Consider the following 24007-nt stretch of genomic DNA (forward strand, 5'->3'; position numbering starts at 1 on the left):
AGACAATAACAAAGGACTCATTTAGCCTATTTCTGTTTTCCTCGCTCAGCTGTAATCATCTGTTTGGAGGAAAACAGTGAGGCGAGGCTGTGCCCCGCCCTTTTTCGCTGTTGTGTGTGGGGGAAAAGTGGCCGGTCTCTCACTTTGCGCTCTTACAGCTACAGCTACACACCCGGTGTAACGTTCACTGACCGCTCGGCGGATGTTGAAGTTCATTCGCTTTAATTGGACCTTATAAAGTTCAGCAGGATACACGGACACAAGTCTTTATCCGCCCCTTTCTGTGCTTCCGGCTTGCTTTGCTCTCTTACGTACTATCGTCGTGACACGGGGTTTCCATGGTTACAGATAACATTTATTGGATATAGAAGATCCCAACTTCCTTGACAGTTCCAGTATCCGCCCACTGTCAACACAGAGATCCGCCGGAGTCTCCACCTGAATCCAGGAAAGCTCTTCAGACTGAAGGCGACCAGGTGTTGCGCTACTATACTCTATTTGGAAAAGAAAAAAAACCAAAAACTAAAAGAAAAAACTGCGAGCCACACTAGACTGGAAGCTTTGTTTTTAGAATTTTACTGCGTTTAATCTGGTAACTATGCAGGGTAAAGGCACTTTTATCAGCCCCTTTCACAGACCGCGGTGTCTGGCGGCAGCGGCACCGGCTGGGAAAGCGAAATTAACTCATCCGGGAAAAGCGATTCTGGCAGGTAAGCGCATCACAATCCACACGGAAAAGTCTCACATGGACACAATGCCACTCTAGTGTTAGTCACAGTTCAAGAAAGCATCCACGCCTCTTTCTTTCTACTTGGCTGTGCTATGAAGCAAAACTTTGTCGAGTCAGAAGCCAGGGAGGTTTAAAAAAGTCAGCGAGCAAAGACGCGCTACAGTTTGCAGAAATGTCACTATGTTGGGATTAGAAGAAGTTATTATGAGCCAAAGGAGTACCACACTGGTTTGTATTTCCGATAAAAGCTTTCCTTTTAAATGACACGTCACACGTTTTCTTGCATGGACGTGAGTAAGTGGAGTTGCACTAATGTGTCCCAGCTTCAGTTTAGGCAGTAGAGTAACCATATCCAACTTCTTAATAGCAATGAACTGGTCTGCATTGGTGCATCATATCTTTATTCTCTTCCCCCTCCTGCCCCCCCCCCCCCCCCTCTTTCTTAAATAGATAACTATCATATCTGATATCATATCTCACAGTACAATAATATTGAATGGGTTGCATTGTTGTATTTTGTCATGTTTCTCAGGTCTTTGTCTGAATTTCTACGAACATTATTGCTAAGGATTGTCTTATTGCATTGGAGTCACACTGGGTTAAATATGTACACTTGGGTTTTAAGGGGTATTTATTATTTTCTTCTTTTTTTTTGGGTTGTATGGAAGCCCCAAACGCAATTTCATTGTTCTTGACAATGACAATAAATAAATAAATACTAAATACTAAATAAATACTAAATAAATACTAAATACTAGAGCGTAAGATTGAAGGAAACGATCTTTAAACAAAGTTATAGCCTGTATGTCTTAAGCCACTCTAATCTGGTGCTGCTTGAATCTTCTACAAAAGGAGGATTTTATTCTTCGGTGTTTCTGTGCTATCAAATCCATCTGTGCTGTCATGGTTAGGTCAGTTTGACCCACTGCACTGACTTGATTTTTATCCTACTTATCTAAAGATCACCTTCACTGCACTTAACATAATGCGCAGTGGGCAGTCGTCCACGCACACTTGAGCCATTTAGAGTCTCGGGTTTGTGCAGTGGGCCATCAGAGCACAAGAGATGGCTTCAGGCTGTATGTTCTTCATTAAAGTACACCACTAGTCTTCTTGAAACTGTACATATTTACATTTTGCTCTTTTTGGGGGGCGTTTTAAGCAGATCTCATCACCTGAGGTTTTGCACTCAGAAATTTACACATATTTTTTACTTTTGTATGTATTCTGTCATTTTTTTTTTTAACTCAATACTTGCAACTGACAATTATTTGAATGGTTTATCAATCAATGTTGAGTTTTTTGGGAGTTATGGTTTAACATCTAATTTAAAAAAGGCCATTAATGGTTGATTATCTCCAAACAACTGATATCTAGATCAACTGGTGAACTTACTATTCAACAAGACTTGAGTTGTACCGAGTTGTCTCCTTTTGCCCCCTCCCCTCCAAAACCCCTTGACCTCCCTGTGTGATGATGATCAGGCTGCAGCAGCTCCGGCTGATGAAAAGCCTCTCTGAGGTGCTCCTGTATTAAGGCTACATGCTGATATTTGGCAGCACTCACACTGATTTTTCAACCCTGAGCTGCTGCAGTTGTCGCATACTGAATGTTTTATAGTTCTGAAGGAATTCTTTTTGATTGTAGATTTAAAAACACCAGCTGCTGTTTTTTTTTTTTTAAAATACTTTAAATAAATATAAATGTGATAAGTTACAACCTCAGTTCCAAAAATGTTGGGATATTGTGTAAATTGTAAATAAGAACAGAATGCAATGTTAATGTAGAACATAGAAAACACGTTAAAGCTTTAATATGAGATATCTTAGAATGTTGTGAAAAATATTAGCTCGTTTTGAACTTTATGTAAGCAACACACCTCCAAAAAGTTGTGACTGGCTACACAAAAGGCTGGTAAATTAAGTGACAATACAAAGAAATAGCTGGAGAAACATTTTGCAGTAATTAACAACAGGCCAGTAAAAGACTGGATTAAAAAAAAAGAGTATCTTAGAAATTGTGTAACAATTTCAGAGTAATATAAAACTGTGAAGAATTTGATTATCTCGTCATCTACAGTGCTTATTAGAAGATCCTGGGAATCTGGGGAAATCTGTGTGAAAGGGACGAGGCCGAAAATCTGAGGGTGCCTGTGATCTTCATGAGCTCAGGAACACTTCCAGAAATCATTATCTGTGAACACAAATGGCGCCTAAAGGTCTTTCGTGCAGAAGAAGAAGCTATATGTGATCATGGTCCACAAACGCTATGTCTTCTCTGGGGACAAGTGGAAAACTGTTCTCTGATTAGAGGAATCAATACCATTGAGAGGTATTAGCAATGGTATTGACACATCCACATACCCTTTCGTGGGGTCATACATACAAATTTCATCAAGACGATGCTAAATCTTGTACTGGATCTATTACAGTAGCATGGCTTCATATTAGAAGAGCCTGGGTGCTGAACTGCGGGCAGTCCTGCAGTCCAGACCTTTTATCAGTTTAGAACTTTTGGAGCATTTGGCACTGTCTCAACTTTTTTGGGGATGTGTTGCTGCCATCAAATTCAAAATGACCTTAGTTTCTTCTTAAAATGGTAAGTTTAAACCTTTTTTCATGTTCTACCGTGAATAAACTATGGGTTTAATATGGTAATGAGATTTGCAAACCATTGCATTTTGTGTATTTTTTGTATATCAGAATCAGAATCAGAATACTTTATTGATCCCTGGGGGAAATTATTTTTTGTTACAGTGCTCCATTTTAAACCAACATTAAGACAAGACAGACAATACGCTAACTAAGAATAGTACAATATATACATATATATACATACATACATACATACATACATACATACATAAGTCACTTATAAATAAATAAATAGATATTACACAGCTTCCCAACTATTTTGGAACTGGGAACTGGGAACCTCTGATTCACATTTAAGGCTATTTAGGTATTTTTTTCCTGTGCACATTAAAGCTAATTTATATCAGTTTGAATCGTGTCACTAGTCTGACTAATGAAGCTGTCAATTCAAAAACAGCCAAATAGTGTAAGATTTTGTGTTAGGGTGGGAGGTGGAGTAAGAGGAGGAGGAAAAAAATCTCATGTCCTGTCAGCTGCATAGAAATGGAAAAGAGGTCGTGGTGAGATCTTTGCCTTCCCCCATCACTCCTGTGCAGCCTGATTGACTGGATATGGCCCAGTGTTGTACCCTGCTCCCTTAGCTGTTTAGCTCAAGTCAGGCCTGTTTGTCTAGTTTTGCAACAGCCGCACAGTTGCATTCTGTCTCAACTTTGTGCATCCTGTGTAGAAACCAGCGACTTATCATTCTCTGTCTACAGTTTAGAAATGAAGGTGCATCAGAGCGTCACAGGATGACTCAGCAGTAGATATAAAATGTGTGATTCTGACGTGAGATACCAAAAGGAAAGATAATAGTTTAAACAGTCCTAACTAGGTTTTCTTTTTGGTTTTCTGCCATGCTAATGCTACTTTGTATCCTTCTTGGTTAACAGTATGTCTGTGTACACAGAGAAAGTCACTCACATAAATGGCCAAAGGCTCAAAAGAAGACAAAGCAAGAAGCAGAAGGTCAAAGCTTAATGGCTTAGCGAGCCCGCATAGTCTGGTTGAGAGAAGCGGGGTATTTATTTATTTTTTTTCTTTTCTTTTCTTTGAGCTCTTTTCTGCTCCCATTGGTTTGTTCAGCTCCTCTCTCCACAGCCACTGGTGATGACTGAAGTTGAGACACGACAGGAGGGAGAATTTTATCTGTGTGAAGCCTCAGGGAGAGCGCGATCTAAATGCCTCTCTGGTCCTGGTTTACAGGCTGTTGTGATTTCATGTGCTGTTGTAGCTTTTATTAATAACCTTTTTGTACTGGCGAAGCGGACTCAGAGCCGCAGTAAGAATGAGGAAGTTTTTTTTTTCTTGCTTTCCTAGATAGATTGGGTATTTCTCTGATAGTTTTAATATCACATTTCCTCCTTTCCCCCTTTCTTCTCCTCTCCTCCATCACTCTCGCTCCAGCCTCGGGGCAGCCAGTTAAGGTTTCTGAGTGGCTGTCTGCTCTCAGGCTCAGAGGGCTCATCAAACTGTGGCTTACTCCCCGTTTCCTCGCGTCACAGGCGACACACAGTGTCCCCTCCCATCCATTGTGGTTGCTGCTTGCAGACCCTGAGTACCAGGAGGCGAGACAATAATTCACAGTGCACTCGTCTGTTCAGCCCCCAGCCACCCCACTGTAACAGCTTGCACTCCCGCTCACGCGAATAAACATCACAGAAAAAAGATTGCAATAATTTAAAATACAGAGCGCCAGTTTAATGTCAGCTTAATATTACACGTTTTGTTTTTGCCATTGTGTTTCTGATTTTTTTTTGCAGATCTGATTTAGTACCACATTGTTTAAAAAAAAAAAGAAAAAAAAAAGAGATCACTCAGCATCAACATGAAGCTGCTATAAATTTGTGTCAAAGTTAAATATGATATATTAATTATAGCAGGGTAATTAATTTACAACTAATGTGTTGGGTTCAAAAATACCCTGATGAAAAATGGCTAGCTCAAAACAATAATTTAAAGGCCTTCATATCCTATTTCCTCAGACAGGTCCTGAGGGAAATATCCGGCTCTTAGTGGCAAAATTTTCCAGTATGTGGAGATACCTATAACCTTTGTCTGCTCTTGGTCCTTTGCTGTGTACAGGGCTTTTAAAAATAGCTGCCTGCATCTGGAAGGCACACTAAAGAGAGCAATAAAATAAAACAATGAGCGTAAAGATGCCAGAACACACACGATCTAAATGTGTTGTAAACATAAGATAAGATAACCTTTATTAGTCCCACACGTGGGAAATTTGTTTTGTCACAGCAGGAAGTGGACAGTGCAAAAGTTATGACGCAAAAATTAGAATACAATAAGAATAAATACAGTACACAGCTGTACAGAATAGAATAAAATAATATACTATATACAGTAGAATAAAATAGAATAAAAATATACAATAAGATAAAAATAGAATACGAATGCTATATACAACTGAGTAAAAATACAACCATGCCAGAAAAGATTATTGCACTTAGTGTTATTGCACATGTGTGGATGTGTGTGTTTGTTCAGTTAAAGTCTTTGTTGTGGAGTCTGACAGCAGTGGGGAGGAAAGACCTGCGAAATCTCTCCGTCCCACACCGTGGGTGCCGCAGTCTCCCACTGAAGGAGCTGCTCAGTGCTGTCACAGTCTGCTGCATGGGGTGGAAGACGTTGTCCAACAGGGATGACAGCTTAGCCGCCATTCTCCTGTCACTCACCACCTCCACTGGGTCCAGAGGGCATCCTAGAACAGAGCTGGCCCTTCGGATCACCCTGTTCAGTCTCTTCCTGTCCCCAGCAGAGATGCTGCCGCCCCAGCAGACCACACCATAAAAGATAGCAGAAGCCACCACAGAGTCATAGAAGGTCTTCAGGAGTGGGCCCTCCACCCCAAACGACCTGAGTCTCCGCAGCAGGTACAGCCTGCTCTGCCCTTTCCTGTAGAGGGCGTCTGAGTTATGAGTCCAGTCCAGTCTGTTGTTCAGATGAACACCAAGGTACCTGTAGCTGTCCACAGCCTCAATGTCCATACCCTGGATGTTCAGTGGTTGCAGTGGAGAATGCTTGTGCCTGCGGAAGTCTACCACCAGCTCCTTGGTTTTACTGGCGTTGATCTGGAGGTAGTTCAGCTGGCACCAGTCCACAAAGTCTTGAGTCAGTCCTCTGTACTCCTTGTCGTCCCCATCAGTGATGAGGCCGACTATTGCAGAGTCATCAGAGAACTTCTGCAGGAAGCACTGGGTGGAATTGTGGGAGAAGTCTGCAGTGTAGATGGTGAAGAGGAACGGAGCCAGAACCGTTCCCTGTGGGGCCCCCGTACTGCAGACGACCCTGTCCGACACACAGCCCTGAGTCCTCACATACTGTGGTCGGTCGGTGAGGTAGTCCAAAATCCAGGTAGTGAGGTGATGGTCCACTCCAGAGTTCTCCAGCTTGTCCTTCAGAACCGAGGGAAGAATAGTGTTGAAGGCACTGGAGAAATCAAAGAACATGATTCTCACAGTGCTTCCAGCGGTCTCCAGGTGAGCGAGGGAACGATGTAGGAGGTGAATGACGGCATCATCCGCTCCAATGCCAGGCTGGTAGGCAAACTGAAGTGGGTCCAGTGATGAGCTTGTTAGGCGCCGAAGCTGAGCCAGGACCAACCGCTCCAGGGTCTTCATCAGGTGGGATGTCAGAGCCACCGGCCTGTAGCTGTTGAGGTCCTTGGGGCGTGAAGTCTTTGGCACTGGTACAACACAGGAGGTTTTCCAGAGCTGTGGGACTCTTCCCAACCTCAGGCTCAGGTTGAAGAGGTGCTCCATCACCCCACACAGTTGGTCCGCGCAGGACCTGACGACCCTCGAGCTGATGCCATCTGGGCCCGCTGCCTTCTTGCCATTAATCCTCCTCAGTTCCCTCCTAACCTGGGTGGTTGAGAGAGACAGGCCGGAGCCTTGTGTTGAGTGTGTATTGGATGCTGTTGTTGGGGGTGGGGAGGAGTGAGCAGGGTGAATAGAGGAGGTGTGAAGTGTCTGAGGTGTCAGAGGTGGAACAGCAGCAGTGGGGGTGGGTGAGTCTGCAGCCGATGTTGTAGACTGTCTCATGGTTGAATCAAATCTGTTGAAGAAATGATTCAGTTCATTTGCCCATCTCACATCCCTCCCAGGCAGAGAGTTCTGCTGTTTGTGGCCTGAGATGGTTCTGAGGCCTCTCCAGACTTCACCAACGTTGTTTTGCTGAAGCTGGTTCTCCATCTTCTGCCTGTAGCTGTCCTTCCCATTCCTTATCAGTCCCCTCAACTCTCTCTGCACCCTTTTCAACTCCTCTTTGTCTTTGGATTTGAAGGCCCTCCTCTTCTGCTTGAGGACAGCTTTAATTTCTGGGGTAATCCAAGGTTTGTTGTTGGAGAAACACCGTACAGTCCTGGTAGGTACGGTGTTATCCACACAGAAATTAATATAGTCAGTAATGCATGTAGTAAGGCTGTCGATGTCCTCTCCATGGTCGTCACAGATCACCTCCCACACAGTCGACTCAAAACAGTCCTTAAGAGCCTCCTCGCTCTCCTCTGACCATCTCTGCACTGTGCGGGTGGCTGGTGGCACCCTGCGCACTAAGGGCTCATACACAGGGACAAGGTGCACCAGGTTGTGGTCAGATTTGCCCAGTGGAGGGAGAGGTGATGAACTGTATGCCTCTTCAGCATTGGCATACAGTAAGTCCAGTGTTTTATTGTCTCTGGTTGAGCAGGTCACATACTGGGTGAAGGTGGGCAGTGTGGAGTCCAAAGAGGCATGATTGAAGTCCCCTGATATTATGAGAAGGGCTCTCGGAGATTGTGTTTGCAGTCTGCTGACCACTGAGTGGAGAGTGTATAGACTCTGTATGAAAGAGTGACAAAGCTGTTCTGACACTGCTTTCCATTTTAAAGCCATTAGTTCAGTATCAAAGCTACATTGGGGCCAGGGATCACAGATGAAGGCTGGGAATCACTGAGAAATCAGAGAGTACAGAACATTTATACAGCAGGAAATTAGCAGTCTATGTAAAGACAGCCAAGATCGTCCCCTTCAATCCCCCTTTCTGTCTCCATTTGGGGCCATGCATTGTGTTGTATCAAACAAGTGAGAGCATAAACTCATCAGGAAGCTGTTTCCTGAGGTCAAAGATTGGTTGAGAAGTTGTTTCATCGTAGACAACCTAATGCCTTTTTGACACTGTTGCAAACGTTACTTTAACCGATGCTGAAAGTTGGTTGTCATTCAACATAAATACATAACTAATACAAATTCAGCCTTGTCTCCAGATGTACAGCTTGTCACAACAACCTGTGCGTAGTTGCTCTGCTCATGTAAAGAAGAGTACAGCCTTCATGCTGCAGGGTTCTAGGCAGTTGAATCGACTCCTATGTAAAATTAATCAACATCCCCCTCATATAATTAAGCATCAGTGGAGAATTACAGAGTGTTATCCAGGACAGAGGAAGCCTAAAAGGCCAGACGTCAGATGAATTATTCTTTTCATCTTTTGCGCAAGTCAAACAGAAATATCGCAGCACTACTAATATGACACCTCCTGTTTGAAGTGCATCAGTCCTCTGGCTACGTTCTTCATGTTGACTGGAGATTTGACCGTAAGAACATCTTTCCCTCAGACTCTTTCCCGTGTTTTCTCCCCACCAGAGAATTGGAAGTAACCGATAACCATCCTGATGAAGAACATCCGAATTAATAATACATTTTGATGCAAAACACACAGACCGACACAGATTATTTTGGGTGTGTTCTATTGTCTTTAACTTTTACTGCATCAGTGATTTAGTGCAGCAGGCTGAAGAGCTAACCCTATACTGCTAGTGAAAAAAATATAAATACCGATAGAAACGGTACTTCCCATATATGTAAAACATGCCACATTGCCAGGTCTTCCTAACTAAAAAGGAAGTTGTTTGTTTGTTTTTTTTTCCTTCTTCTTTTTTTTTTTTTTTTAGTGCACCAGATGTGCTGGGTGCTCATTAGTCACCATAGCAGACAGGACAGGATTTCAGAAGCTGCTCTTCCCTGTCAGCTGGCTGCCTGGCTGTCTTCTCACCTGGCTTCCTCTGTGTCTCTCTGTACTACAAACAATGGACGTCAATTTGTGTATGTGTGGATTTTTCATTCGTTAATATCAGTTGGTCAATGTGTACATAAAGAATGAGTTCAAAAGTAGGTGGAGTTGAAATGGTGGGTCATTTAAGCGATAAGTCAATAAGCACCTAAAGGGTTTCTCCTGGCTTAAATGGACCTTTGGAGGTGACTGAGCACTATTGTACCACATATAATAAAGATAGCAGGCCTGTGCTACATTAATTAACAGAAATCTTATTATTTCTGCAAGTGAAATGATGTTCGCTTGTCAAAATGTCTGAAAAAATTTGTACTACAATCTTGGTGATTTCCCTCTGGGGGGAAAAAGCACAAAACCTCTTTGGGTGTGCCAACATTTCTTATATAAAAGAAACCTTCCTTAACTATTCCATCTTTTCATTTCTATGGATGCAACCCTTTTCTTTATCGTCTATAATTGTGAACAAACTGTGTTTTGGTAAGGATTTTTATACATAGTCATGTGAAAAAAGAAAACTGCCTTTCAATTCTAAGATTGTAAATATCAGGAAATAAAAAAAAAAAAAAAATTGGTACATCTCAGGTTTTAAATTCATTTAAATGCAACCTTGGATGAGCAAAACACACAACATAACACACTGTATCCTTATTTTTTTCAACACCAGGAAAACTAAAATGCAAGAAAGCAAAAGGTAACTGTATAGCTAACAGTGTCTGGGCGGATTGCTGTAATAATTATAAATGTGCAAATGTTTCAGCACCAGGTGGCTGTCTGGTCTGGTTTGTGGTCTAGTTCTAATTTGGTGTGAATTAATTAATTTGGAATGAATTTGAAACCAGATGGCTGATTGAGCCTAGTCACAGCACCGGTGTAGCTGAATGGAAGGAGATTCCTGCAACCAGGATCCAAAGTTTCAGGGAAATCCTGAAAGTGTTACAAAAGTGTATTCTTGCCTCATATGCATATAATTCTGAGATTTATGTCTCACACATTTTTGGCTATGCAGGCATTCAACTGTGCAGGGCCCATCTGTGAAATCGGAGAGGTGTTGATTAAGTTATAAATGTATCTTCTCTGCCCAGAGAGTGACAGTGTTACCTTGAAATGGCACATCTGTGTCTGATTTAATAAACTGCTGTTTAGTCTAAGTTTTTAACAGTCTGTAGAAGCATATTTGTATCAGGGACTCCATTTTTTTTTTTTTTTTTTTTTTTTTACCCTCTTCTGGGTTCAGCTTACTCTTTTCAATTTTCTTTCTTGTAATATTAAGTGTCAGAAATCCATATCGATGCATCGATTTTATGACACAGAGTGAAGAAGAGTAGTGGGGGGATGAGGAGAGAGGAAGGAAGGTGCTGCCGAGAGAAAAATTAAGAGCAGGAGAGGGAGAGCGAGCCCGGGAAGATAAAGATTAATGGCCATTTTTCTCATGTAACCCAGTTTTGGCAGCTCACAGGAGTCATTTAGGGTGTCATCTGTAAATGTGTGTAGAGGCACGTGTGTGCCTCAGTACTGGGTATATGCTGCAAAATGGACTAGGAGACAAACGGGCAGCTTCTCCTCCGCAGGCGCTGTGTCTGATGAGGATTGATCTTGTGTTTGTCTCTGCTGCTGAGTCGCTGTGTTCTGAGTGAGTGCTGGTTGGTTTTACATGCAGAGACGTCTTGGCACAAAGCAGAAGAATAATGTTGATTGTTTAGTCTTCTATCCAAGACACACTGGGCCACTGATCCTGGATCAGGATGGATGTCGCTGAATGGAGTATTGTAAAGCTCATGTGATTTCTGTTACACCTCAGCTGGCGTACGATTACTTACTACTCCAGCAGGATTGGCAGCATTACAGCTCACGAGCCTCCTGATTAAAATGTATGTCTGTCTGTGTGTGGTGATCTTGTGTTTGGCTTTCAGATCTGAGGACAGTTTGTCATGCTTGATTTTAGAGATGAGGTTAGAATTTGGTTTAGCATGGGCAGCTACATTGGCATTCGGCTTAGCAGACTCCTGAGAATCAAGGGCAGCTAAATGGAAAATTGCTAATAATGAAATATGTTGCTGAAAAGTTAATTAACAATCACCTGTTTCCGGGTCATTGTTTATAAAAGCACATAAAATATTAAAGCTAATAAAAAGTTTAACTCATAGTTGGTGGATTAAACATTCAAGGACCAAACGTGCCTTTATCTACCTTAATGGGCAATTTGTTGTACAGTCAGAAGAAGTCGCACAGAGGGTTTCAAGTACGCAGTCTTAAATAAACAACAAGTGAAACATGAAAACTTACTAAAAATGTAGAAGTCCAGAATAAAGTAGGATTATTATAAAGTTAGTGTGTCATTTAAAAGGCCAGTGGCAGCCGAGGCAGATAAGGTTTAGTCTTTGCCATTTGTGTTGGTATACTGTGTCTGAAGTCAAACAGAAGCAACGTGAGCTCCTCAGAAAAAGGGCCAAGATCAGCCACGACTGACTGGGCTTCTTGGAAGTCCTAGGCTCATGTGCAATGTTGCTGCACACGTTGATGATACCTTGCAGTCTACTTTTATTTTTTTAAGGTTCAGTGACATGTACCAGGCAAATGTGGATGTAAGAGTAGATTCAATGAAACATAAACACCACAAAGTTTGTGAAAAAAGTACATGTGCTGCTAAGTTTTTCTTTAAGAGCCACCTACTTGAAGCTCAAAGGTCAACAGCATGCACATAAATGGTGAATAGTACTTGAACTAAAGGCTAGAAACTAGACTGGAAACCAGGAAGGTTTCCCCACTAAATATTTCTCCCATATTTACAGAATCTGATTACGGGGACCCTCATGTTACTCATTGTTATGGTCAATATATCAACGTGAAAACGTCATGATTTTGCATTCTTAAAATGTATTTTGTTGTCAAAAATAGTGGTGAAAATACATGCTTTCTTTTGTTCACATTTTCCTGGTGTCCCAGCACGAGTGAGTCAACTAATGCTAAAAGTTGATGCTGTTTTAAAGGCAAATGGTCGTCACACCCAATATTGATTTTAAAATGTCCATTTCCTGCACTTTGTATGACGTCAGTACTTCACTTTGAGTGAGATGATTTGATTTTCACTGTGTTGGATTCCTGTGGTCTTTGGGGAAATTGTTTTGGTCTTTGCTCAAATTTAGATGTGTTACTGTAAGAGGTTTCTCATTTCTGATTAGATTTTTTTTTCAAGCACTAATTTCTGTAAGTGTCTGTGTAAACCCGTGACTTGCTTGTGCCTCTCGTGCACGCTGTTCATGTGTGTTCATCTGTGTCATTGAGTTAATGGAGGGTCTTGGCCTCGGTAATGGAACCCCTCCCTGTAGGCCGTGGATAATTTAATAATGTCAACCGTCTCTCCATCCCTCCTCCTTTCCTTGTGACTCATCTGTGTTATTCTTTGGCTTTGAACACTTGTCCTCATCTACTTGCAGTAACTCACTGTCTTTGGCTGGTTTCAGGCCAAACCCTGCAAGAATCACTTAAGAATCACCCTTTTCTTGCTTTCTTTCTGCCTATTTTTCTTTCTCCAAACACTCATTTAATGCTTTAGGTAAAGAAAATAGTCAAACGTGTAAGTGGCAGCTGAATTTTCTTGCACAACCTCCTTCTAGTTTATTCATTCTTCATTGAGACAGGAACAGTTGATTCATTTTTGCCCAGCTCGTTACTCTTCCTCCCTCTACAGCAGCGCTTTTAATGTTTATGGAGGGAGAGCCATTTGTGGAGTCACTGTAATGATCCATGATGTAATGGCGTACCTTGTAATTCTTAAGGGGAGCAGCAGTCTAAGTAAGGCTGCACCCAAACAGACACAGCAGCTGGTTTTCTTTCTTCAGTGTTCACTTTTAAATTGGTGCCACTTTTGTCTGTGGCAGTTCTTGTATGTTCTCTGAATGAATGATGATTGGGTCTGATTTCTTTTGTGTTTCCAGGTGGAATCGCAGGTGGCATAGAGATCTGCATCACCTTTCCCACAGAGTATGTCAAGACCCAGTTACAGCTGGATGAGAAGGCCAATCCACCAAAATATAGAGGAATAGGTTTGTATGCAGTGAGTGGAATAGTGTAAAATGAGTGGAATTCATTCACCAGCCACTTCATTGGATATGCTTGTTCAGTCACACATTAATGTGAACATCTAATTAGCTAATCACATAGCAGCAGCTCAGTGCATTTGAGCATGTAAATATGGCCAACCTCCTGAAGTTCAAACCAAGAGTCACATGAATTATGAGAGAAGAGGACAGACTCATCAGCAGGCAGATGTAAACAGAAGGCAAACGTTTATTTAGGCTGATTAGAGGAACTCAAAACTCATAGCACTTCAAAAACTGTTAGACACACAGGGGCAGTAACAGAAATATGAGGGTAATTAGCATATGTGGACACAGCAGGGTATTGAGAGACAGGTGAAAATAAGGAGGAGAAAGACAACTAAACACTACACACTGAAAAAGAGTAACGATCAGAATAAAACAGGAAGTGATAGCAATAACTCAATTGGGGGAAAACAGACTCACGAATTACAATGTGAATTTAATATGGGATAAAAATGTCTCGATGCATGCTCAATCATCCAGGCAAGGAAATCCCAGAAAGTTGATTCTGTTACTCTTCGTCAGTCATCCAAGTGGCTTCTTCAGTTTCAACATCCAGATGCACAAAATCAACTTTCTGGGATTAATCTAGGGTAGTTGACAAAAGATGATGGAACGCTTTACATAAAACAGCCTGGCCATGTCTGTCCTTTTATGACCACAGTGCATGCACGGCCCATGTCATCCTGTCTGGTTCTTTTTGGTTGCGTTATCATTTTAATTTTTGTTTTTTTACATGCAACACATTTCATCAACCCATCAATGGACTGCTTTACACCAATGATATGTACTTACAGACATTATGTTTATTATTGAATCTGTTAAGCTTTTGTTAATATTTATAAAATTGGAAGCATAACTCTATTCGTGGCATTTGAGCAAGTCAAAACACTAGCATGGTGTACCTAATGAAGTGACCAGGGAGTGCAGGATTTAATCTGGTGGCAGACATCTACTACAGGCTCAAAAACGGTATTCTTTATTACTTTTATTCAAATTTTCAGCAAAACCTAATAAAATAAACAGTATTTCTGCAGCAAGAGAGCATAAACAATGATAAAAAAAACATACAATAATCCAATAAAAGCAACACTCTCGGGAGCTCATTATCTAATTACCCATCATCCCCAGGTACATTAGTGATTCTGGCAGGCTGTCACTGTGCTTGTTTATATGACTTAGATCAGACCAATGCACACTCGCCATCCATGCATACGAGTGTACACAAACACACCCAGGATCTATGGATATCATTTGAGGATTTGAGGATTGGAGACCGTGCTAATGAGCACTGAAGACAGCTGCTGCTTTTCTTGTTCAGTTGGCTTCATTGGAGAACTTTGATTGCTGGACTGATGCAGCCAAGAGCCAGGAAAAAGCTTAAAGTAAAACACCAGATTTTGTGAAAATATCAGCTGAGGTTCAGCCTATCTGCGGCATATATATGTTATATTTAATTACTGTTGCTACATGCTCTTTTGTGATGTTGATGATTGAGGTGTAAATGACAAGTGTATTGGTGTATTCTCTAAAGGGTTAATGCACTCAGCCTGAAAAACAGACAAATTGTAGAATTTTTATATTTGAAAATTAGAAAGCAAACTGTGTTGTATGCAAATATGCATATCATGTTCATTCTATAATATTTGCTGCTTGTGTACCTGCTTTAGGTGACTGTGTGAAACAGACAGTACAGAGTCACGGTATCAAAGGGCTGTACAGAGGTCTCAGCTCTCTGCTGTATGGATCCATACCCAAATCTGCTGTCAGGTATGTTATAAAGCAGAGGTCTGTCATGTGCAAGGTAAATACATTTGCTTGAGCATAATTTGTGATGTAATATTCTCAGTTTATTAAGTTAAAATATGGCTGACGTAAAGAGCAATGTCCACAGTCACAACACAGTAAATGCTGCTTGCAGATTTACTGCACTTCTACTTTGTTACGGTGTAAGAAAATACAATCAAAAATGGAATCGCAGTGATGCTGTATATACTCCTCCTCCTTCTGCCCCTCTTAGTTCTCCTTTCTTCCTCATCATCATTGTATAAAATCAGTTTTTTTGTTTGTTTGTTTTAAAAAAAACTTTTTTGATTGTCTTTAGGAGGATGTGTGGTCAGCAGATCTATTTTCACATGACACAGCAGTTAGTGTGAAGGAATTGTTTTAGAGGACACATTTTAGATACCTTCACTTTGTTAATTAACTGAGCATGTACACAGCATTAAAGGCAGAGGTAGCCATGGTGACCATTTGTTATGAAAGTCCTGTTTTGAGGTCTAGGGTAGAGCATTTTCGTCATGGTGTTTTGAAAGTACCTGACGAGCAAAGGGTGGATTGACAGCATAGTGAGACTATCTTCATTTCTGAAACAAAAGACTGAGCTCATAAATTCATCAGGAAAGTGTTTACTGAGGTTACAGAGCAACTGAGCTGAGGGCTGTTTTCCCATAGACTTCTATACAACAGTAACCTGCAACGTGAGGAATCACCCCTGCTGTCTATTAGATAGAATGGAGGTTTAAGTTACTTGCTCAGTGGCTTCATTTTTTTAGACCTAGAAGCTTTTATGCTATGTATGGGATACACCCTTTCCTCAGATTGCTTGCATCATTCTATAAATAATAATAAGAACATAAAATAAGAATCATTTTAATTTAACCCATGTGTCATTTTTTTAAAGCTTTTTCCCGTCTTTCTTCTCATTGACATTTTTCTTGATATCAGACAGAAATGACACTTGAACTCAAAGCTTTCTAAAAAAGTTTTTGCTTTTAACTTTGTTGATTAAAATCTTAGATCGCATGCTTATATTCTAATAATCACAAACTGGTAGAGAGTACATATGTACAAATATAAATGCACTGAAGGAACGTGGAATGAAAGGAACCCTTTTAGCTAAAGCCGCTGTGATCTTCTACCTGAAACCATTAACTCACACACTCCAATTATTCTAGTCCATTACCCACAAGGCAAGGCATAAATGCCACACTAGCATTCAGTATAATTATGTTATTCTTTTGTAGCAGTGACATTTATCTTCAGACAAGTGTGAACACACACACACACACACACACACACACACACACACACACACACACACACACACACACACACACACACACACACACACACATATATTTGTGTAGCTATTTTTGTGAGAACATTTATGGACATATTACACTCCCTAGTGCCTTACCCAATAGAAACCTAACTCTTACCTTTTATCATAATAATAATAATAATAATAATGGATTGCATTTTACATAGTGCTTTTCGGGACCCCTCAAAGCGCTTTACAATACCACTATTCATTCATTCTCACATTCACACACTGGTGAAGGCAAGCTACAGTTGTAGCCACAGCTACCCTGGGGCAGACTGACAGAGATTGAAAGTGAAAGTATTAACCCTCAAACAGCCCTTTGAAGGGGTGTGGGAAAATGAAAAATCTTCACTTCCTCACTGTGTCCTCACTCCATTGTTCTAAAACTCAAACTGATCCTCATAAAGATGGTTCTACATACATACGTATACACACACAAAATAAAGAAAAGAGAGAGGGGAAACGATTAAAATGAAGAACAAAAAACTAAGTGTGTGTGTGTGTGTGTGTGTGTGTGTGTGTGTGTGTGTGTGTGTGTGTGTGTGTGTGTGTGTGTGTGTGTGTGTGTGTGTGTGTGTGTGTGTGTGTGTGTGTGTGTGTTATGCTGGAGGGTAACGTGTGTCTGTACAATAGAGAGACAGGCCCAGCCAGGCGGAGCAAAGATGCCACTCAAACTCCGACAGGGTCTCAATAGGGTTACAAACGGGGAGACTTGGGTGTGTTTATGCTGATGCACAGTGTATATGTTTGTGTGTGTGTCAATCAGCCTTTAGCATCATTTTAAGAGTGAGTCTGAATGGTTTTGTTTCAGCTCAAAGGAGAATTTTCTGTGAGGGAATATGGCAGGGTGGCGAAAAGCCGTTTATTGCCATAGAAATGTTATAAGGGAATATGATGTCATTTATATATGGATTTTGGACACTTTCTACTGTGCAGTGAAGTTTAAAAATCTTTATAAATGGCCACATTGCATATTAGCATTCGTATAACATGCTCTCTGTGGTGTATACACATTTAGGCCAGGAATCTTTTAAGCTTGTGACCCATTTAGCTGTTGACTATAATCAGCTGTTTAACTTTTTTTATACTTTGTCAGCCCTAAAGAAAAAATATTAAAAATTCTTAATAAAATCACAAAAAGGACAAAATTAAAAGCAGATTTGAAACATATAAATGGTCCTTCAAAAATGCTTTTTCTACTTGATACTGAAATAGAAGAGACTAAACAAACTGATAAGGATATTTTGACTTTTTGTGATGGGTAAGGTCATCTTCTATTTCTGCTCTTGAGATCAGCCTACTTTGAAAATTAAAACTGCATACAAGTGGTCACATTTTATACAGAAATGTGTATGAAATGCCGTTGTCTCCATTGTCTACATGTCTTTTGGTCTTTTTCATTTAAGATTCTTACCCCTTTAAATGTCTAATAATAATGATTATTATAGTTATAATTAAATCTGCAAAAGCTGTATATTTAAAAGGATCAGAGGGAAAACCAGTGACTTCAAAATACTGCAGAAAATAAATACTTGAGTTTAAAAAAATAAAAATAAAAATGAATATGAGAAATTAAAAACTGCTGAGATTTGGAAAGTTAGTTTTGATTAATGGAGAATACCTTGACACTTTTCTATTAAGCACTGCTTGGTCTGCTTAGTTTTTCTACCCCTGCCTTTTTTTTCCTTACTTCCTCCATCTTCTTTCCCCTTCGTCTTTTCCATCACTCCTTTTCTTCCAGCCCGCTCATTCCATTAACTGATTGCCTGTGCACCCTCATGTGCCATGGAGTATGCTGGAAGGTTGTCAGGGAGGTAAGAGAGGGACATGCAAGAGAGCTTTTGACCTTTGTCTCTCCTTAGCTCTTCATCCATATCAGCATCAGCATTCTTTCTTCTCCCTTCCCTTCCCTTTCCTTTCCTTCGTCTTCTCGACAGAAAAAAGTGACCCTATAAAAACGACCCCCTAACGAAGACTGGGCAGCAGTCCACTATCTAGGATGACTCATCTGTGACTGGATGTCAGCCAAACGATGTGTCACATTCTGACTGTAAAGTTTAGTCCACTTGTTAAATGAGTCGGGGAGAGGCTATAGAGTAAATTGGCAAAGGAGAGAGCCTGACAGTAGCATATTTCTCCTCGGCAGACTTTAATGAATAGCATTTGTTTCACAAGGTTAGTCATTAAGTGCTCTGCCATCATTCTAGCATGCTGTGCGGAAGAGCTTTATTTTTTAATTTGCCCTAAGCTAAAACAGTGTTTGTAGTCAGCAAATGGTGTGAGAAAAGACAGGAATTTATGTTTATGTACTGTTAGGTGCTGCTAAGGATTCAGTTTATTGTGGGGAGCCTGTCTTTCAAAACAATCTGAATCAGTGCGAGTAGTGAGACAGGAACAGATGTGGAGAGTTAATGAGCAGAAGTAAGTCTTGGTTAGAACGGCAGATGGAGAAGAAAACTAAAATCCGATGAAGCGAGTCTAGTTTTTATTTATTTATTTATTTTTTAGACCTGTTACAACAGCAGGTAAATGGTTCAAGCAGACTGAGAAAAGAGAGGAAAACAAAGCATTCATCAAGACCTAATGTCTGTGCTCCCCCTCCTCTTTGCTAAATGTACCAGGCAGTGTCCTCCCGCCGCCACAATTCAATTCCATCTATAAATAACCTTTCTTGCAAAGGACTTGCTGGCACACCATTTGCAGAGAAACACAAACCACACCTCTCTGTAGCTGGGCTGGCTTCCATGGCAGCTGTTGCTGGTCACACATTGGTTACTGAGACTCTGCAGTTTATTGGTTCATCTTTAATGAGGATGCAGGACGATAAAATTAAAACGCCTGAACACATTAGGCTGTTACAGCAGTTTGCTTTCTCCAAAAATCTGAGTTGGAAGAAGCTTTCTAATTTCATCTGTGCTCACTGAGACATGAAAACCCTTACCTTTGCCTGCAGTATTACTATCTATTTGAATTTATTTAGTTTACTCAATTTTAGTAAAAACAAACGTGACTACAGTGGGTAGTTTAATTTCTTAAACCAACTTTGAACTTGCAGTGTTGCCATGTGAAAGACTGAAATAATCTGAGTATTTGTAGAAGAAATTATTTCACAGTTCACAGTGTAATCACAAAGATTGCCCACATGTAATTATTAAATGAGATTAACTTTGTTATTCAGTCTGTTTTTCTCAGACACTCCTATGTCTACATTTCCCATAATTCTTTGCTGGCTTTTTTCCTACTTGTTAGGTTTGGGGTGTTTGAGTTCCTCAGTAACCACGCCAAGGATGAGTCCGGTCGACTGGACAGCACCAAAGGCCTGCTGTGTGGGCTTGGAGCCGGGGTCATGGAGGCTGTTCTGGTGGTCTGCCCAATGGAAACAGTCAAGGTGTGTTACTGAAGCTCATCTGAGCTGACCCTCAAATATAGAGAGAGCAACAGTGTCAATGTATGAAAATGTATAAAAACTTAGATAAAGTGCAATAGTTTGGTGCCTTTGTAGGTCCACTGTGAATTATAATCTATAAATTATGAACTGCAAATAATGAAATTTTACTAAATGGGATAAGAGATATTTGTGCATTTTAAAATCACTTCATGTTAGAGGGACTTCAGTGCAAAGATGGACATCTTGGGATGTTCATAATCTGTTGTCTAAATGGACCGTTTGTTAAATGTGACCGTTTTCAGAAAGTGGGCAGCATGATGGTGCAGCAGTTAGAGCTCACATCACCTGAAAAACCTCAATAAGGTTTCTGGTTGTAATTTTTGTCTGCTGGGGCCTTTCTGTGGGGAGTGTGCATGTGTGTCGCTGTGTCTGTGAGGATTTCCTCCCACAGCTCAAAGACAGGTTTGGTTGTGTGGATGTGAGAGGGTGCGGTGTTCTGCTTCACTGTTTTAGCCCTGTGAGAGACTGCGGCTATTTCGGCTGCAATTTTGGATTCCAGCGATTATTAAAAGATTACTGAGATAAAATAATGTGTGCCACATTCTGTGCAGGCTGTGGCTTGTATACAGTTTGATATAGCAACAATTTTATCAGAGTCTATGAAGAATTGTTAAGAATGACTTATAAATTATTCTCATCATGATTTTTGTCATATTGTGTCTTCGGCTTATGAAGTAAAACTAGTTGAAAACCACTGACTGAAGGTTAAAGTTACCAACCTTTTTAGAGAAATATTCTTTGTAAGAGAACTACACTAAACCTCTTCAGTTTTCACTCCCACATCTGTAAAATGTATCGTCTGTATTTTTGTGTCTTTAATCTCCCAAGGTTAAATTCATTCATGACCAGACATCAGCCAACCCCAAATACAAGGGATTCTTCCACGGAGTCAGAGAGATGATCAGGGCTCAAGGTAAACGTGGGCTTCATGCATGACATTCACCTGACATCTGCTGGTTGGTTAGGGTAATGCACTGGGAAACACTGACCCTGGTCAAGCATCAACAACAATATTCACTCTCATATCATTGTGTAAATCATCAGACAGACTGCCCCCCTGCCCTCCCCCTCCAACAACATTTACAGCCTCTCATACTGAAACACCTGAGATGTGATGTCAGTTAAGATTGTGAGGCTTTTAGTTCTTAGCCCTTAAGTTGGAAATTGGGATTGGACTGTGGTATTCAGGTTCTTTTCTATTCAATGTGCTGTCTAATTTAATTGAAGAAGGATTTATTAACTTATCCTCTGGCTTCCGGGTTGAACAGGATTAAGAGGGACATATCAGGGTCTAACTGCAACAGTCTTGAAGCAAGGCTCCAACCAGGCTATTCGATTTTTCGTGATGACTTCTCTCAAGAACTGGTACAAAGGTGCGTGTACACGAGTACAGCTGGTTTGTTATTACTATAAACAATATTTAATAAAAAGAGACCAACTCTGCAAATGGTCTGAAGGGTTATTGTAGGTCATTGTGCAGTTCTTTGAACCCCAGTTGGGTTTCCAAAGGCTGTTTTGCATAGTAATAATACAGTGTGTGGAGATTGATATATATAGAGTATTTCTTTTAATATTTATGATGTGAAATTAATTAGCACATTAGTATCCTTCATGTTAATGAGTTTAGAACTAACTCTGATTTAGAGCTAACCCCACCCTTCATACTGCTCTGTCACATTCATAAGGTGATAACCCCAACAAAGCAATAAATCCACTGGTGACTGGACTCTTTGGAGCCACAGCAGGAGCAGCCAGTGTATTTGGAAACACTCCACTAGATGTCATCAAGACAAGGATGCAGGTACATAATGCAACAGATGCTACAAATCACACGCTTTTTCTTACTTGTGTTTTTAAATACGAACTTGCAACCCGTGGACAGATGTACTAATGCTCTTCTGCTTTTTCTAAAGGGTCTAGAAGCACATAAATATAAAAGCACGCTGGACTGTGCCATGAAGATCTTGAGATATGAAGGGTTGGCAGCGTAAGTACACCTCCATGTTTTATTTCGTTTGGTTTGGCTTGTAGTGTTGGTTTCACAGCTGATTTAAAACAACACAGCTTTAAAAAAACAATGTGTCTTTCTTTATTTCACAGATTCTACTGTCAACACTGTATAAGAAATGCTTTTTGGCTTTAGTTTATTACTCTAAAGAACTTGAATGAAAAAATCTAAACTTAAACACTTTAAGAATAAGAATGTGCCAAATGATTAAAAAAAACAAAAACTAATCAAAATACTGGAAAATATAACCCTAACCGCAGATAAATATGGCTCCACCCTAAACAATTAATGTCTTACATACTCCTCCCTCTTTCTTTATCCCTCTACAGGTTCTATAAAGGAACAGTTCCCCGGCTTGGCCGTGTATGTCTTGATGTGGCCATAGTTTTCATCATCTATGAGGAGGTCGTAAAGGTTCTGAATATGGTCTGGAAAACAGAATAGGTGGTTGGACATACGACGAAGGTGGCAACTTCCTCCTTCACAAGCATCAGACATAGATCTGACTTCAGCAGGCCTCTTTTGTGTCATGAAACCAACAGCAGAAGGGGTGAAAAAGAGAGCTGAACTTAGATTAGTGTTGTATGCAGAGCAGGAAGTCAATATACTCGGAGACAAAAGAAGAAAAGGGGGCCTGGCGTCACCTACACCTGGTGTAAGTGATGCTCAGCATCAACATTCCCTGACAAGATTGAAGAAAAAGAAAGATAAATGATAATTAAATAATAATAAAAAGAACCTTTATTCTAAAGATGCATCACCAGTTTATAAATATATAGATAAAATACTGGCCAATAGCATCGCCAGCAGCAGCACCTTTATTTTAAGTTATCTGGTTTACTTTCTCTGTAAGCCTCTGTCAGGGAAGAGCATTATATGTAGTCATTCACAGCTGTTTTACTGCAAATATGCAGATATCCGGCTGGATTTTCTTGAGTTTGCGTTGCTTTCTGTCTCTTCTAAAAGTCCAGAGGAGCCAGAGTGCAACTGGTTGCAGTTTGCAGTCACACAAGCTGCAGCAACTTCCATAGTTGGGCCTTAAATAAAATTGGTTTATAACCTGCCATGTATTTTTATACAGTGTAGATTCAATTTAATTTATTGATAACTTACAGAATATTATATATTTTAAATCCTGTGCCAAATGTCAAACCTATTGTGTTATGAAAGTCTGTTCAGAAGAAAGCAAAAGTAACCTAATTATCTTAAGAGAATAGTAAATATTATGACTATGTACTGTGAGATACATAATTTTTGGAAGTGAATTATTAAATAGAGAATTAAGAGAATATTTGCTGTTAATCTGTGCCACACTGTTGTTGTTTTTTTTTTTTTTTTTCTTTATCGGGTGTATAAATGTTTGGGTTTTTTTTTTTTTTTTTTTTTTTTTTAAGATCACTGTGAGTCTACAAGACACAATGAGTTGTTTAGACAAAGTAACATCGGGCTTCTATTTTGCTTTTAGTGGAAACAACACTTCTAACTGGGTCATATTTTACCAACCCGACTCCACCCAGTGTGGATTTTTGTTCTGTTTACATTAGATACAGTTTTACTTTTTATTTTATTTATTTATTTTTTCCTGCTAAATACACTGCTCGGCCAAATTAAAAAAAATAAATAAATAAAAAAAATTACAAATTCTAATATTTTATTGGACCGGCTTTAGCTTTGATAACAGCATGCAATCATCAGGGCATGGTTTTGATAAGCTTATGGAATATCACAGCATTTATTTCTATCCAGGGTTGGTTTAATTTTTAATTTTTTTTTGCCAGGATCTTGATGATAGCAGTGTCAGGCCACTGTGAACATCACAAAGATTCTCAATGAGTCTGCGGCCAAGTCATGTGTGAAAACAATGATTTGTGTTCCCTGACCTGCTCTTTCACAATATGAGCCTGACAAATCCTGGCATTGTC

The 24007-nt window shown here is 40.2% G+C and overlaps 1 protein-coding gene across 1 annotated transcript; it reads left to right on the plus strand.

The window, feature by feature from the left end:
• The first annotated feature begins 598 nt into the window (after positions 1-598).
• On the plus strand, positions 599-22529 carry LOC146621520 (tricarboxylate transport protein B, mitochondrial). Its single transcript, XM_085368520.1, has 9 exons — positions 599-710; positions 13359-13466; positions 15194-15293; positions 19879-20017; positions 20906-20990; positions 21346-21450; positions 21763-21878; positions 21991-22064; positions 22415-22529. The coding sequence occupies exons 1-9, from the start codon at positions 599-601 to the stop codon at positions 22527-22529; spliced, it is 954 nt and encodes a 317-aa protein (XP_085224646.1).
• The last annotated feature ends 1478 nt before the right edge of the window (positions 22530-24007 follow it).

This window comes from Diplotaxodon limnothrissa, linkage group LG12 (assembly GCF_057381915.1).
Source record: "Diplotaxodon limnothrissa isolate DT_005_m linkage group LG12, D_limnothrissa_male_GT1.1, whole genome shotgun sequence".
NCBI lineage: Eukaryota > Metazoa > Chordata > Actinopteri > Cichliformes > Cichlidae > Diplotaxodon > Diplotaxodon limnothrissa.

Coding starts and splice junctions, on each gene's coding strand:
- LOC146621520 (XM_085368520.1), top strand. CDS start 599: ATGCAGGGTAAAGGCACTTTTATCAGCCCCTTTCACAGACCGCGGTGT. Junction 15,294..19,878: donor ATACCCAAATCTGCTGTCAG/GTATGTTATAAA, acceptor CCTACTTGTTAG/GTTTGGGGTGTTTGAGTTCC. Junction 20,991..21,345: donor AGAGATGATCAGGGCTCAAG/GTAAACGTGGGC, acceptor CGGGTTGAACAG/GATTAAGAGGGACATATCAG.